The sequence below is a fragment of the Zingiber officinale genome, chromosome 5B (genome assembly GCF_018446385.1).
Source record: "Zingiber officinale cultivar Zhangliang chromosome 5B, Zo_v1.1, whole genome shotgun sequence".
NCBI classification, from domain to species: domain Eukaryota; kingdom Viridiplantae; phylum Streptophyta; class Magnoliopsida; order Zingiberales; family Zingiberaceae; genus Zingiber; species Zingiber officinale.
The window spans coordinates 4,363,212-4,380,710 of NC_055995.1; the positions used below are offsets into that span (position 1 = coordinate 4,363,212).

A 17,499-nucleotide genomic window follows, 5' to 3' on the forward strand; every position below is an offset into this window, starting at 1 on the left:
GGACAGGGGGACAAAGACGCTTGGGCAGGCGACAGCTGATGGTGCCCTTTTGGTGCGGCTCACGCCCTTTGGTGGCAACACTGAGGTAGGCCTTTTGTACCTCCACTTCATTGACCATTTTATCTCTTAACTTTACTCTCTCTCTCTCTCTCTCTCTGTTTTATCTTAATAATAATAACAAAAAAATCAATGTAAAACACAAATTTACCATTTTTTTCCTTGCACACAATGAATTATCAATGTAAAACAAATTCAAATTTAGATAGACCTTATCTATTCAGATTTCTTACTACTCTTAAGTTAAGTGAGAAGAAATGCTGTTTTTTTTTTCCTGTCTTTCTTTCATTGTTCTGAATCAACCAAAGCCAGTTCAGATTCTTACACAGTAGTTGGGATTGGGAGAATCAGACAAAGGTTGGAGTACAGCCCCCAGTCCTCATGCAGATGCAATGGCAATGCTACATGCTCACGTTGTGTTCTTCAGTGGCAGGCAAACGAATCAAAGCTTACAAGGACAAGTCACAAGGCCAAACAAACTTTCTATCGACCCTCTTCCCTCTACTTTGTTCTCGCCCTCTTGGCCTCTCCTGCTCACAGGCACAAGACCATGCATGTGGAGATTCAATTGCTTCTGTCCAAAACAACACTCCCCAGCTTTAATTTTTCACACAAGGCCTTCTCTAACCAAATTTTCAGATTTTTTTTTTAAAAAAAAACACAAATGCTTTATGATGATGCCCTTTTCGTTTGCTCGGGCTTCTCCTCTCCCGAATGCCTTCTCAGTCGAGTCGAGGTTATAATGATCTCTTGGATGGCCAAGATCCGATGGCCTACGAAGTAAAGTACATTATAATTGGTCGGTGTTACTAGCATAGTCATCCGATGCTCAAATTAGAATCATATCAAAGAGAGAGAGAATCCAAAGTACTAGATACAGAGAGTTTTACGTAGAAGAGTTGTCTTTGCGCATTAGAATGAAATCATAACTTAATTTACCTTCATCGGATGTTATATATCTGACCGAAGTCAAGTTCGCATCATCTAGTCGCTTGAGGAGCAGTTAGGGCAGTTAGAACGCCAAGGGGCGACATCTATTGAGGGAATTTCCACGTAGGCTACCATGTACCCATTAACTATCTGCTTGAGGGGTAGTTAAAAAAAATGATTAATTAGGTTGGGTAACGTCGAGCCTGGGTGATCGATTCGGTCCCACGGAAGTTTCCCACCGGTCACCAGGATAAATCGGGAAGCACTCGTAGCGGGCAGCCCAGGAGCCCAGCATCCTTTAGTTGCGTGCCCCATTTGGAGGAAAAATTCCTGCAAATTCGCCATAGTTGGTGCTCGAACCGCGGATACTTAGGTGACAACCTGGATGTCCTGCTGTTGCACCATAGCCCCGGGGGCGCTTGAGGGGCAGTTAAGGTACTAGGGGACGACAACTATTAAAGGAATCTCCGCATGGACTATCATGTACCCATTAGTTATTCGTTCGAGGAGCGGTTAGGGGATCAATGGACGACAGCAGTTGAGAGCATCTCCACGTAAGATGGCCCATTCTGCCAATTGTCCGTCTAAGGGCGGTTAGGGAACTAGCGGGCGACAACCATTGAGTCGCATCTCCAAGAATCTCCTTGTAGTATGATTGAGGTCGAATGCCAGATTGGTTGATTTCGAGTGAGTCTCCTTAGCCCGAATGGGTTGTCATTGGATGAACGTCGAGTGCTCAGGGACATCAAGTGCTCGGGGATGCCGAGTTCTCAAGGATGTCAAGTGCTCGGGGATTGGGTTTGGCCGGTCGAGAATCAAGACCGGCCACTCGGGAAATAACCCGAATACCATCACATTACATATATCTAGCCTAACATTTAACTTGTATGAAATATGAGCTGCATTTTGCAAAAGCAGAGAAAGCTTAGGGTTGAAGGTGCAAAATGCACTGTCCTTTGTTATTTATCTTGTTACCGACCCTAACCATGGAAGTAAATGGCGAGGGGCATGCGACAAGGAATCATGGACTTTGGTAACTTCCAAGCAGCAACTACAAGAAGTTAAGATCGGAACAGGCCATGGCTCCTTGGATTCACTGTGCCATCCTTGGACTGTCTCTCTTGTTTTTGGCTTGAATTTGATTCAGTTTTTAGATGATGCTGAAGTTGCAGGTAAAAATGGCAATCACTACAGATGGAACTTGGCTGTCCTTTTGTCTTCAATTGGTTTGTGGGGTGTGGAAGGATGGATGCATGGTGGGCTCCCACATGAGGTTTGTTCTCAAGAGTGCAGATTTTTAGGTGAGAATTTGCCATTTCCTTCCTAGAATTCAACACTGAGTTTGAAATAAGGGTCGTGTGGTGTCTTATTGGTTTGGACTTTGTTTCTAGTTAGTATCTACTTAGGTTTGTATTTTTCACTATAGACACTTATAACGAACGAAAACATATGTATGCAATGCTACTGATGATAAAATTCCATGTGAAAATACTTATACCACTTTGAATTTGGATTTGTAAGCATAAATATCTGCACTAGGAAAAGAGATCATAAGATTTATCAGCCATTGAGAGCAAACATTCTTTAACTCAAATTCTATCACCATTTCATTATATTATTGAAGAAGCCTATTACACACCTGTTTTATGAAACTAAATCTAAGCTACTTTGTTGGCTTTCAAAGATCTTGTTTCCACTCCAATCCTAGGTACCCGTCTCCTTCGCCTTCGCCTTCGCCCTCTGTTGTTTGGTATTTGTCTCGGTCTCCTGTTGTGAGCGCACCAGTCGACTAGACTTTTTCCATGTTCACAATGTGGAACTGTGGAATCAGATTTACCATTTGTTTGGTCCAAATAATACAGAACTTTATGGCCTTGAGATGTGCACATTCGTTATTAAATACTCGAATTAAGTAGGGATTGATTGCTCCATGTTTCTCCCATTATCTGGATTGTGTTTGAAAGCTTTCTCTAACATATGATATTAGATAACCAGCAAAAAAGGTATCCTTGACCCAGTTATTCATCTATTGAGGAAGTAGTTGTAGGATCCTCATCCTCGTTGAAACCAGGTTCGATGGTCACGAAGAGAGATCTAAAAATGAATCCGATTCGATGATCCGATCTGAATCGACATAAAAAAAATTAGATTCGGATTAAAAATTTTCAGATTCGGGTTGGCTTCAGGTTGGGGGATTTTAGGTTGATAATTTTCGGGTATGGTTGGTTTGGGTTGGATTCGGGTTGATCCAAATTTAGAGTTTAATGGATTGTTTAAGGTTAAATTAAATTTTATTTTTTAAAATTAAGATGTTTTATGTATATTAATATTAGTATGATAATGATGGAGTATTGAGATAAAAATAAAGAATTATAGAGAAAATAGCTAAAAAAAAATCGTTTTGAGTCGGCTTAGGAGTGGTCGGGGTTCAAATTTAAGAATTTCAGATTTAATTCGAGTTCGGGTCGAGTACGGATTGAGATCCACCCGAATGACAACCCTATCTCAAAACATAGAGCTTGAAATTTATGCAAAACTTTCAAGATACAGATGAGATACATATGATGTTCTAATAGGAGTGGCAATTTGGGTGGGTCGGGTTAGGTTAATTTTTTTTAAAAAAAAATCTCAATTCGAACACGACCTGAACCTGAATTCAACCTGAAACTCCTAAACCGGAACTCAAACCGAACCAACCCGATCAACTCGAACCTGACCCGAATAATCCAAAAAATTCGATTTAAAACGACTTTTTGTTTTACTATTTTCCCTATAATTATTTATTTTATCTCAATATTCCATTATGATAATATTATTATGGATAAAGATATTTTAAATTTTAAAATAAAATTTGATTTAATCCCAAAAACCTAGTAAACCCTAAATTTGGGTCAACCTGAATCCAACCCGAACTCTATTTGAAAATTTTTAATCTGAAACCCTCTAACTTGAATCCAAAATTCTCAAACCGAATTTGATTTTTTTCGAATTGACTCAAATGGAATCATTAGATGAGTTTATTTTTGACACCTCTACTCTTCCAAATTGTTGAATTTGACCGTGGTTTATGAATTGGATTTCGCAGTGCAATTATTGAAAAATACCAAAGACAAACGAACACAGTAGCTTGAATGCAACAAATTAAAAGTTGTCCCGCCAAACAAAAAATTATAGTAGAAGAACATTAATACATTTATATTTTACAATACAGGACTACATGTTTTATTCTGTTTTACGGGAATCGAGAAGAAATGGAATGCACAATTGGATTATTTTTAATGATAAGTCACCTACTCAAACGAGAACTCTCATAGCAACTCAGAATTTTTCATACCAATTATACATCATAAATAAAGGGTGAGAAGCTTCCTTCTAAGGAGGTTGAATGTAAAACCATTTTGGGGCTTAAAGTCACTAAAAGAGTTATGTGGTTCCTTTGGTAGTTAACTGGAGCAAACACTCCTTTCTCTTGAGTTATTCTCTAAATTTTAACACTCCTTTTGGTTGCTGTGTTGTATTCAAGTCTGGCTCTGCCAAAGCTGATCACTTTCTCATCAGTTGTATTCTTGCTTATGAGATATGATGCACCACCCTTTCAGGGAGATGTGCCATTAGTAAACCTTATTTCTCCATTGTTGGCAAGCTTTAGCCATCAAGGCAGTCTTACCTTGGGGGTTGGGTCAAGAGACTCCCACATTATTGTATTCTTGGATTGCCTGATTGCTATCAATTACATCAGTCTCATCAATATCCCTCCACAGACAATCAAGGTCCTAGTAAAGGTCCACAAACTGGACTAGCAACATGCCAAATATGCAATTTTCCAAGTTTTATCTGTCTTTTACTCTGATCAGATCAACTGTAACCTGTTTTTGAGCAACAATCTAATGAAATAGTTGTGGTTGTTCTTCACAGACCAAATGATACAATAAGTATGCTTGTTGGGTCCCCAAGTAACTTTGGTCAACAAATTTGGGATCTTATATGAAAAGACTTCTTGTAGGAGGAACAGAAGGTTACATTATTTATTATTATTATTATTATTAGCTTTTACCTTCTAGTTGGTATTCTCTCTTCCATTAGTTTTTAAGTTTCTTTATCTCCCACACTAACATATCCAATCAACGTGATACTCTAAAGATTCTACATCACCTCTTCATGGTTTACTAAAATGAACAAAGAAAATGATAGAAAGATTATGAGAACATGAACACAGATACTAATCCCCGAAATGTTCCCTATTTTGATCTTGTCACAGTCGGATTTAAAGGGTGAGGATGGAGAGTGATTGCTGGGACAGAAAGCTGAAACAAGGTGCGACTCCTGGCAGACTTCTAAGGCATAGAGGGGAGGAAGGGTGTAAATGAACCAAACCGCTCGCGAGCTATTCGAAATTCGATTCGATAAAAGTTTGTTTGAGCTCGTTTAACGAGGCTCGTTAAGATAAACAAACCAAGCTCAAGTTTCATAATATTCGGCTCGTTAACTCGTGAACACGTTCGTTAAGCTCATTAAGCAACTTTTAAATAAAAAAATTAATAGTTTTGATATTGAATTTATAAATTTTACACTCTACTTATGAAAAATATAGACAAATATATTAAATTTATTTATTAGAATAAAATTATAAATTTTAATAATAATATTATAATTTTCTCTAAATATATAATTTAGTTTTTAATGAATATTTAAATTATGATTTATATTTATTAAGCTCGTTTATGCTCGATAAAAGCTCGAATAAGCTCGTGAGCCATGAATATATTCGTTAAATAAAGCTTGAGCTCGGCTCGATTATAAATGAGTCAAGCTCAAACATTCAAGAGCTCGGCTCGGCTCGGCTCGGCTCGATTACACCTCTGGAACGTATTTAAACACACGCCAAAGTAGAAAAATATGACTGGGTCATGAGCATAAGATGCTTTAAATGGATTAAGTTCATGTGATGTCTTTGAGTGGAACTGGCTGAGTTCTCTGTACGAACTCTCTAATTAGGCTGAAGCCTCCTTACCTTGAACAGAAATTTCATCACGGGACAAAACTGTGAGACAATACTATGGAATGTCAGCTAAAGTGGGCAATAGCTCAATGTTGGTGAGTGTACAACATGCTAAATCTGATGAGAGCAGAGAGTTTAACCATTAGAGCAAAGAGTTCAGAAACACTTTGCTCTTACCTGTCAGACTTCAAAACCCAGAGGTAAGAATGTACAGAAACGCTTATAGAAGAAACCACTCTTTGCACTGTCCAAAGAAATCATCACTAGTATATTAGATAATAGTTATCATACATTTGTAAGATTTAAAAATTGTATGTGTGCTTGATGAATAAATCCAGGGGTATATATATGCTGAAATTTCCAATTTCAATCGACTGAAAATGGTCAATTTCAATCACAATTGTGGAAATGCACCTCATCTCCGCTCGTCACCTTTCTTTGGTTACAAGTAGCCTTCTGTAGGAACCTCAAGGTTGTTTTTGGTGTAATCAACCAAGTTAGATTAGGTTCTGTTATTTTCTGATCACCGTGTCTAAGTGTGCAGGAGTTTAGGAATACGGAAGTTGAGTGGAAGACGTGGCTAGCGAGAAGGACGGCATGGGAGAGAGCCGACAGGCTCGGTGCGTCCAAGAGATGAGACGCTGCGGAAGAGTACCCCGGTGAACGAGAATGACGTGCACAACGGTCGAGGGACGAGATGCCGGAGTGGAAGCCTACTCGAAGAGAAGACCAAAATTAGGTTTGGGTGAACCTTATTTCGGTTGGTCGAAATCACCCAAGTCGAAGAGTGAGAGGAAGAAGAAAGGGAGCCAAAGTCTCCTGCTGGAAGGCACCTTCCAAGGCTATGGAAGGCGCCTTCGACCAGGCAATCTGGCGTGGAAAGGATAAAGTTTTATCCTGTGTCACACTGGAGGCGCCTTCCAGTCCTATGGAAGGCGTCTTCAGCCTAAGGATAAATTTTTCTAGGGGCTATAAAAGGACCCCTGGACCTAGGAAATAAACAACAACTTTTGTATTGATTTCTTAGCAATAGTTTGAGTTATTAATGAGTGTAAAAGGCTTCTTTGCCTTCAGTGAAGGAGATTTTTAAGAGCTTCCATTTGACTTGGATTAACAACCAGTTAGGTTGTAATTACCAAGTAAATTCTGATGCATTTTACTGATTTTATTTAAGTTGTTATTTCTATATTATTTTATTTGTTATTGCTGCTAACCTAAGTTGGAAGATCGAGAAAGGTATTTTTATTGTTTCAGGCAACTCAACCCTCTCCAACAGATCCACCGGACCAACACCTTCTGTGTAGAGTCTCTAATATGGCACGACTCTGGGAAGAAAATGTAAAAAATAAAGAGAGTTAAGTAGGAACATGAATCAAATGTATTACAAAGGACCCAAGTTTACGAATCAAAAAGAGAGAGAAAGGAATGTCAAGCTAAAAATTCAAAAGCACGGACTATACCAATGTTTAGTATTGTCCTAAAAATTAAATTGTTTACAATATAAAAGGTTCTTGAGTTATTGCATATTCATTGATCCAATGATTGTAGTCCTGAAGTCAGATTAGTTCCCAATCATCTCACAAACATTGTTTTTTTCTTCAGCAACAAAGTGAGCCACAATACATTGTTTTTTTATCCTCTACTTTCTATGTTCCAAAGTAGTCTCCGATTTATACAGTGTTTTGAAGTAGACTTCATGACAGTGCAACCAAATATACTGTACATTAACACCTCAAGATTATTTTTAGGCTTCTGTATGAATCTTATCATACCATCAGCAAAGCAGATATCTAATCTAGAAACTATAATGTAAATTAACTCCCACAGGCCTTCCATTATGGAAGAATTTTAAAGTCATCATATTCTTCTTCTGAGGATAGATTATCATTTAGGGAATACGAACTTCCTTCGAGATGGAGATGTACTTTTTAGAACTATAAGCAAGCCTACACTGTGCAAATAAAATGTTTAAATCTTCAGTCAAATTGACTTTTACATAAATACTAAACTACTGTGTTGGGGTGATATAGCAAACAAATACTTAATGATATGTTTTATTGCACTTCACACTAACAATCACAAAATATTTTTTTTTTGCTTTTATAGCATAAATACTAAACCTACTATTTCAGTGGTGCTATATCAGCAACCACTAAATGATCTGTTTTATTGCACCTTACGCCAATATGAATAACGACAAAAAAAATTTAAACCTCACTCACCAGCTTTAGTCGAGTCTTGAGACTATAGATTAAACGCTAAACCTATTATTTTGGTGGTGCTATGCCAACAATCACTGAATGTCTGTTGCATTTTACACCAACATGAGTGACCTATAACAAAAAATTCCAAACATTATTCACAAGAGGCGTAACAGTAAAATTGTTACTCTATAATCTATCCTGGATTCAAATTTTAGAAATAGTCTTTTACAAAAAGTAAGGTAAGACTATGTACAATGAATCATTTCCTGGGACCCCGTATATGAGAGTTTCATATACTGAATTATTCTTTTTATTGTTTGAGAGCTTTAGTTGAATCTTCATAAAAAAAAAAAAAAAAAATGATAAACCCAGTTAGTCCTAGGATGACCGGTCCGACCCTATGAAATTTTTTCACCGACCATCAAAATAAATCGAGAAGCGCTCGTAGTGGGCGGTCAAAAAGTCCAACATCTCTTAATTCACGTTCTAGAAATCAAACTACGAGTAATTAAGTGATAATTTAGATGTTCTACCATTGCAGCATAGCCGGGGGCGTACTTGAGTCTTCACCATGGTGGCAAAAAAGGCGAATACGCTTGCCCCTAGCGTCCCCGACAACCAGTCCCAGGACCAACACGGAGAAGGTAAATCACGGGTGGCTACTAGCCTTTGGAATAGTGACTAGCACATAAGGAAGATATTTATCTCGACTTTATCGATATTCGAACTCCAGACTTCATGATGACAACACTTCATGCACTAACCACTAGACCCATCCGAGGGAACTTACTTGAGTCTTCACCAACAACATATCCTAGTGGTTTTTGCATGCAAACCTCATCAACCAAGTCACTATGTAAAAGAAGGTTCTTCTAGCACTCATCTGAAACATTTGCCAACTAAAAAGATATTTTCTAAACTTTTAAATGATAAAGCATAATTAAACATAAGATGTTATATGTTATAGATATTCTTTTCCCAATAAATACTGGCATATTTGGAAACAAGGAAATAAAATAAACATTAATATTTATTGGAAAATATGAAATAAATTGAGTTTAAGATCACACTTTACAGAGCCTTCTATTCCATGTTTTCTTTTACAAAAACATGGTCTCAAATCTCCGTACTGTTAATATCTAGAAGTTAATATGTGATTTAAAACAAGAAGTACATTGGGCAACCTGTGGAATAAATAAGAGGAAAAGTTCTCCGCAAGAAGTTTACATGCTATGACAAAGAAGATAAGACATGCATAGAACCTGAAATTGATTGAAAAAAGAATGATAAAAAGATGAGCATTACCATAAGTTGAATCCGAATGATGCACTGAAAGACTCAAAGTGAACGCCAAGAGGTGAATCTTCATCACAATAAAATTTTCCTAGTTTCAATCTTACAGAAGAAAGTGTTGATTAAGTGTGAATGGAGAAGAGGAGGAAGAGAAGAAGCTTCATTGTGAATGGGGACTTTAGTCCCACATTGAAAGTTTCAAGTGGTTTTTGTTGGTTTATATTGATTCACATACTTTGAGGATGTGAACAAGTGCATGGAGAGAGACTCTCTTTCACGCATGGGTGCGCAGGAGGGGTGCAAATCCAAGGCTCGGATTACATTGAACGAAGTTGACTCGTGCGCGAGCGCGACCTGCGCACACGAATGCCGGACCGGTCGGGGCAAAAATTTGCCCAAGCAGAACAACCAACATTTTGCCACGTTGAACTTTTTGTTGCTGTAAAACGGATACATTAATTCGAGATTAATGCAGAATAAAACCGGCCGAATAATAACGAGTGAAACGGTGGCCGTTTCACTGTTCGGCTAATAATGACCATTAAGGTCATTAACACTGCCGTTGATCTGAGCTCCTATATAAGGAGGTTGTGATCACAGGCAGAAAAGAAGAGAGAGCAACAAAAGCAAAGGTCATCCTCCTCGTTCCCCTCTGTCGTGCAACTCCTGCTCGACAGAGCGCCCGTGATAGTGATCGGGTGCCACTCAATTCGCCGTGACCACCAGTGCTTGGTGGAGTCCACGGTCAAATCGTTGTATCCTGGGAAACAGACCTCCCGAATAGGCCTCGAAGCACAGCCGGAGGTGGGGGCGAATCTTTTTCAAGGAAACTGCGAACTCGCAGGCCTCGATCAATCCACCTGACCCGCTGTTCGGCTGAGCTACTGTGCTGCCGACCTGACCTGTTGTTCGGCTGAGCTGCCATCCTGACCTGCTGTTCGGCTGAGCTGCTGACCCGCCGAGCCGAGCTGCCGACCCGAGCTGCTGACCTGACTTGTTGCTCGGACGATTTGCTCAAAACCAGCCCCTGCTGGCAGCCTGAGATTATCAGCTCAGGTCATCTCAATTGTAAGTTGAATTTGAATTCGGTGTAATTTTAAATTCAGCTAAATACCCTATATATCTCCGGCTACAGATTGTTTGGTGTCCAACAAAAAGAGCATAATTTTCATTCCAATCCATATCGTTGTTGATCCTGTCCGAACGTCGAATCAACGGAAGCTGGGCACGTGGCGCTCCCGGCTGCTGACGTGGATCTCCGGCTAGTCTCACGAAGCTCCGGCGAACCTGCACAGAAATCGAGCCGGGAAGGGGTTCCCGGCGGCGACCCTCCGACGCTCAAGTCAGGCAAGCAAGCAGTGAAGAAAGTGGCTCCAGAGGTGTTGAACGCGTACCTCCGGCGAAGTATGCGACTCTTTATATAGAGCGGTGAAAGAGCTCCTGCACGTCCACCGAGGTGCATACGTGTCCGCAACTCATACCTCGGTATGTGTCTGTCAGAAAGCTTACCTGACGCCATACTGCTACAGTCCGAGTGTGTCCTTGATGGGACAACAGAACACCTCGTTGTCAGACTTGGAGCATGGCCTAACCATAGGACTTGACGGCTGTCAGAAGGTGTTCTTGTCCATCTCTACCCACCACAGGTCGGGACGTCCGTCCGTCCGGCTAGACGGGGAGTTCACGCGCCGGCCGGACGGACCTCATCTCATGCCCTGGCCGGACGGAACTCCCCTCCCGTCCGAACTGCCATTTACTTCGATATGCTGGGGGAGAATTTCGGTAGAGTGCTATGTAAGGACTGTTAACAGTATATCACCTTCTCTTAAGCCTTCCGCTCGGCTCCTTGCTACTGTTCCACTGAGCGTTAGAACCCCGACTCCCGCCGGGGCACCTTTTACCATCAGATATTCCTCGGTCGGCCGGTCGGGAGGTCCCGGCCGACCCATCTATCTCCAGTCGCCCAACTGGCCCTTTGACTTCGGTGGGGCGTTGACCCCTCGAAATAGGGGTCCCCTGTTCTAACCACCGGATCACTTGCCTCCCCCTCGAGTCTAGTCGAAGGAGGCGAAGTCCGACTGACTGGACCATCAGTTCGGCCGAGCAGCGCCATGAAAATACCATCCGCTCAGACGAATATATTCTGCTTCGACAGAAGAGGTTATTCACTGGATGTTGGTGAAGTATCTTTGGGTACTGGGCCGAGCGGAACACGTAGGTGGTCGAACGATATTGACGACGAGTACGAGTCCCCTTGATCGCCTTTTTCCGCTCAGAGGGTTTATAGACGCCGGCTCGTCTCTCGATTTTTAACGTCGGAGCTCGACGGTCTTCCGCTCGGAGGGTTTATAGACGCCGGCTCGTCTCTCGATTTTTAACGTCGAAGCTCGACGGTCTTCCGCTCGGAAGTTTATAGACGCCGGCTCGTCTCTCGATATTTAACGTCGGAGCTCGACGGTCTTCCGCTCGGAAGTTTATGGCCTCCGCTGTCTCTCGATATTTAACGTCCGAGCTCGACGGTCTTCCGCCGACGTTTATAGACGCCGGCTCGCCTCGATATTTAACGCCGGAGCTCGACGATCTTCCGCCCGGACGTTTAGGCTCGTCTCTCGATATTTAACGCCGGAGCTCGACGGTCTTCCGCCGGACGCTTTAGACGCCGGCTCGTCTCTCAATTTTAACGTCGGAGCTCGACGGTCTTCCGCCGGAGGGTTTATAGACGCCTGCCTCTCGATATTTAACGCCGGAGCTCGACGGTCTTCCGCCGGAGGGTTTATAGACGCTCGCCTCTCGATATTTAACGCCGAGCTCGACGGTCTTCCGCCGGACGCTTAGCCGGCCCGCCTCTCGATATTTAACGCCGGAGCTCGACGGTCTTCCGCCGGACGCTTATAGGCGCGGCTCTCCATTTTTAACGCCGGAGCTCGACGGTCTTCCGCCGAAGTTTATAGCCGCCTCCTCTCTCGATATTTAACGTCCGGAGCTCGACGGTCTTCCACTGGGAAGTTTGCCGACCCGTCTCTCGATATTTAATGTCGAGCTCGACGGTCTTCCGCCGGACGCTTATAGACGCCGGCTCCTCGATATTTAACGCCGAGCTCGACGATCTTCGCCGGACGCTTATAGACGCAGCTCGCTCTCGATATTTAACGCCGGAGCTCGACGGTCTTCCGCCGGACGTTTATAGACGCCGGCCTGTCTCTCGATTTTCCTGAGCTCGACGGTCTTCCGCCGGAGGGTTTATAGACGCCGGCTTGTCTCGATATTTAACGCCTGAGCTCGACGGTCTTCCGCCGGAGGGTTTATAGACGCCGGGCTCTCGATATTTAACGCCGGAGCTCGACGGTCTTCCGCCGGAGGATTTATAGACGCCGGCTCGCTCTCGATATTTAACGCCGGAGCTCGGCGGTCTTCCGCCGGAGGGTTTATAGACGCCGCCTCGCTCTCGATATTTAACGTAGGAGCTCGACGGTCTTCCGCCGGAGGGTTTATAGACGCCGCTCGTCTCTCGATATTTAACGTCCGAGCTCGACGGTCTTCCTCTGACGCTTATAGACGCCGCTCATCTCGATATTTCCTGAGCTCGACGGTCTTCCGCCGGACGCTTTATAGACGCTCGTCCCTCGATATTTAACGCCGGAGCTCGACGGTCTTCCGCCGGACGGTTCGCCGGCCCGCCTCTCGATTTTAACGCCGGAGCTCGACGGTCTTCCGCCGGACGTTTATAGACGCCGGCTCTCTCGATTTTTAACGCCGGAGTCGACGGTCTTCCGCCGGACGCTTATAGACGCCACTGTCTCGATTTTTAACGCCTGAGTCGACGGTCTTCCGCCGGACGTTTATAGACGCCTCGTCTCTCAATATTTAACGCCGGAGCTCGACGGTCTTCCGCCGGAAGTTTATGCCGGCTCGTCTCTCGATATTTAACGTCGGAGCTCGACGGTCTTCCGCTCGGACGTTTATAGACGCCGGCTCGTCTCTCGATATTTAACGTCGGAGCTCGACGGTCTTCCGCTCGGACGTTTATAGACGCCGGCTCGTCTCTCAATTTTTAACGTCGGAGCTCGACGGTCTTCCGCTCGGAAGTTTATAAACGCCGACTCGTCTCTCGATATTTAACGTCGGAGCTCGACGGCCATTAAGGCTAATTTTGACACTGCCGTTCGGCGAAGCTATTTGCCATCCTTTAATTATTTCTGCTTCCTACATTACAAGGACATAGGCGACCAAAACATATATAAAATTACATCAGCGCACCTCTCACCCAGCTCGGTACGGCTGGAGATGATTTGCGATTCATGGTTGATCCAAGTCCCAATCCATCTTCATCCGCTCGGCGGTGCTCCCCCTTGAATACCGGTTGGATCATTGTCTTGGGGGAGACGTCCGCTCGGGGATCATTGCCTCCGCTCGGGGATAATTGCCTCCACTCGGCCACCTGATGCTGACGTTGTTTGTTGCTTCAGCCACTCGGCTTGCGCATTCTCTCTCTGTTGCTCCACGAGCTTAGCTGCTCTTGCCTTGATTAGAGCGTCGAGTTCCTTCGTGGAGAGCATCACCGTGGGCGGTCGTCCAGCCTCGTCCATTGCTTCCACTCGGATGCAGGTGCGTTCCCACAGACGGCGCCAAATTGATCCTGTCCGAACGTCGAATCAACGGACGCTGGGCACGTGGCGCTCCCGGCTGCTGACGTGGATCTCCGGCTAGTCTCACGAAGCTCCGGCGAACCTGCACAGAAGTCGAGCCGGGAAGGGGTTCCCGGCGGCGACCCTCCGACGCTCAAGTCAGGCAAGCAAGCAGTGAAGAAAGTGGCTCCAGAGGTGTTGAACGCGTACATCCGGCGAAGTATGCGACTCTTTATATAGAGCGGTGAAAGAGCTCCTGCACGTCCACCGAGGTGCATACGTGTCCGCAACTCATACCTCGGTATGTGTCTGTCAGAAAGCTTACCTGACGCCATACTGCTACAGTCCGAGTGTGCCCTTGATGGGACAACAGAACACCTCGTTGTCAGACTTGGAGCATGGCCTAACCATAGGACTTGACGGCTGTCAGAAGGTGTTCTTGTCCATCTCTACCCACCACAGGTCGGGACGCCCGTCCGTCCGGCTAGACGGGGAGTTCACGCGCCGGCCGGCCGGACCTCATCTCACGCCCTGGCCGGACGGAACTCCCCTCCCGTCCGGACTGCCATTTACTTCGATATGCTGGTGGAGAATTTCGGTAGGGTGCTATGTAAGGACTGTTAACAGTATATCACTTTCTCTTAAGCCTTCCGCTCGGTTCCTTGCTACTGTTCCACTGAGCGTCAGAACCCCGACTCCCGCCGGGGCGCCTTTTACCATCAGATATTCCTCGGTCGGCCGGCCGGGAGGTCCCGGCCGGCCCATCTTTCTCCGGTCGCCCAACTGGCCCTTTGACTTCGGCGAGGCGTTGACCTCTCAAAATAAGGGTCCCCTGTTTTAACCACCGGATCAATTGTATTGCCTGAAATCTAACATAACTCCTTGTCTCCATCTGTTCATCAACTTATGCATTTCTTTCCATTCTATTCTTGGTCCATGAGGTACTAGTGTTCGAACATACAGAATGTACTACTCTAACACTAGTAGCCTTCTGCTGCATTGCAAGAACTGCAATCGAAAGTTGATGTTCTTCAGACCTTTTGCTTTCTTCATCTTTAAAATTGAGATGCAAATATACCTTGTTTGCTGCTACTACATGATTCTTGCTCAGCTCTCCACTGTTTTGGTCATTAATAAGGCTATTGGAATTTTTCTGTTTGCCATTTGTAGTAGCTTCAATTTGTAGTACCTTTTTATCCTTCATTCTTCTGTGAAAAAACCATCAAGAAACCTGCTTCTGAGATAATCCTATTTGATTTATGTTTCTGAGAAAAAACATACGATAATTTTCCACTATTTATATTCAAATTGAGCAACTTTGGATTCGATGATTCATGCAATCAAAAAGGATTGGTTGTCAAGAGGGAGAACTAAGCATCCCACTGTAAACTTTTTCTAATGCTAGAACTTGTTCAGGAGTCTTTAGCCTGCTCTTATTCTTTCGAGGAGAAACATTCTAGGTTCTATCAAAGCAACAATTAGTTCTCCATGAAATTGCAAAACAATGTGCTCGTCATTTTTCTTCAGTATGACAAATCTGAGAGGCTGGATTCGTTAGTTGCGAGCATTTTCAAATTCATAGGACCGGTTTCTTAGATTAGTCGCCTGAAAGAAAAATCTTGGAGCAAGGGTGTCAAAAATAGATCCGATCCGTCAATCCACCAATTCAACCGGAGTTATCCTAAAAATATCAAATTAGGATTATAGATTTTCAGATTGGATTCAAGTTGGAGGTTTTTAGATTGATTTAGATTTAGAGTTGTGATAGAGTTCAGGTTGATATGGATTGATAAAAAAATGACAGCCTTATTTTTTTACAAGAAGTTGTTTCCAGTTCCAAGGCTCCCCTTTTTAATATGGATTAATCTGAATTTAAAATTGAAGAATTTTTTTAATGATTAAATGAAAATTTTATTTTAAAAATTATGATATTTTATGTATTTAAATAGTTGGAATAGTATAATATAATAATAATATAATATTAAGATAAAAATAAAGAATTATAAAAATTAATATATATATATTTTTAGTTCGAACGAATTATTATTTGGATTGGTAAGTTATCCGATTTTAAATTCGGATTTAGAATTTTTAGATTGGTTTTGAATTAGGAGTGGATTCATATTGAAATTTTTTTTATAATATTTTAACTCAATCTGACTCAAACTGAATTAAACCGAACCGATCCATCTGACCCTTCAAATTGAAACCCGAGGTAGGCGCGTGAAGTGAGGTAGATTTCTATTTTTTCCATTGTAAATGTTAACTTTGGAACATAGCAATTTGACCAAAAAAAAAAAAATTATGTCGATAATATTTAGGCATTTTATCCATCGATAAACCCGCCGTCGATCACACTCCTGTCCTGTGGTGTGATCCCGGATCACAAGTTCCGCCGGGCTACCGTATTCGCTCCGGCGCCGGCAGTTATTCCTATGGCTAATACTGCCCTCGTCCTGATCTCTGTTGTGGCTGCTGCCTTTCTGGCCATCATCCTCGATCCACTTCGTTACCCTGAATGTATTACTCATCTCTTCTCTCCTCGCCTATATATTTCTACTCTTTCTTTAAAGAAATCGACTTCGAAGAAGTAGAGGAAGGTTTCCATTTTTTTTTTTATTGTTTGGAAGAGGGACAGAAATGTTGTGTTTGAAATGCAGGGATTCCTCCGAGGTGGTTCAGGATTTCAGCGGACATGGTAGTCATGAACGCTACTATCTACACCAGCGACCCATCGCTTCCTTTCGCCCAAGCTATGGCCGTCCGAGACGGTCGGATTCTCCGAGTTGGAAGCTATTCCTCCATTAAGGTAACTGTGTTCTTTCTCAAGCTAGAACTCCTTTCCATTCTCCGCATTAATGTTTACTGGCGTAGAAGTTGGTTAATTGATGATATGCCTGCGTGCCCCTCATTCTATTTCTTTATCTGTGTTTGAAATGCGGGGAGGGGGCTGTTCATGTTACGTAAATCAGAAGTAGAGATTATGAAAATTTCCCCCTTTTTACTGTTTGTTTAATTTTGTTTTGGTTCTTATTGCACTCTCAGTATCTTCTTAACGAAAAACATAGTTTGTTATCTTTATTTTTTCCTTTTGTAAGTCCTAATAATTTTATTTGGGCTGTCACTTTAATTTTCAGTCGTTTCAGAACATTTGGTATTTTTGGTCGTGTTATTTGGTAATTATATTGCAGCCAGTTAATAATGATTACTGTATTCCTTGGTTTGTCAAGTTGGTTTCTAGTTTGTTGTGGAGCCAAATCTATACAAGTGTCTAGTCTCTTTTTATCTCTGCGTGAGGTTTGTCCTGGTGCTAAGTCACCTTCTCAATTAAAGATAGCAGTTTTTCCTAATGTTGTAGTGCTGTTAAGAAACTTGCAGTAAATATTTGAAG

General features: G+C 42.7%; 1 protein-coding gene across 5 annotated transcripts in view; it reads left to right on the forward strand.

The window, feature by feature from the left end:
- Positions 1-16,433: 16,433 nt before the first annotated feature.
- LOC121983957 (protein LONG AFTER FAR-RED 3-like) overlaps positions 16,434-17,499 on the forward strand; it is a 58,268-nt gene continuing 57,202 nt past the window's right edge. For all 5 annotated transcript variants that reach the window (XR_006112740.1, XR_006112739.1, XM_042536671.1 and 2 more), the window contains exons 1-2: positions 16,434-16,628; positions 16,769-16,917. Coding sequence is in view for 3 of the 5 variants with exons in the window: in XM_042536671.1 (XP_042392605.1) it covers positions 16,544-16,628; positions 16,769-16,917 (234 nt within the window). In the remaining 2 variants the exon portion in view is untranslated. The remainder of the gene's footprint in view (positions 16,629-16,768; positions 16,918-17,499) is intronic.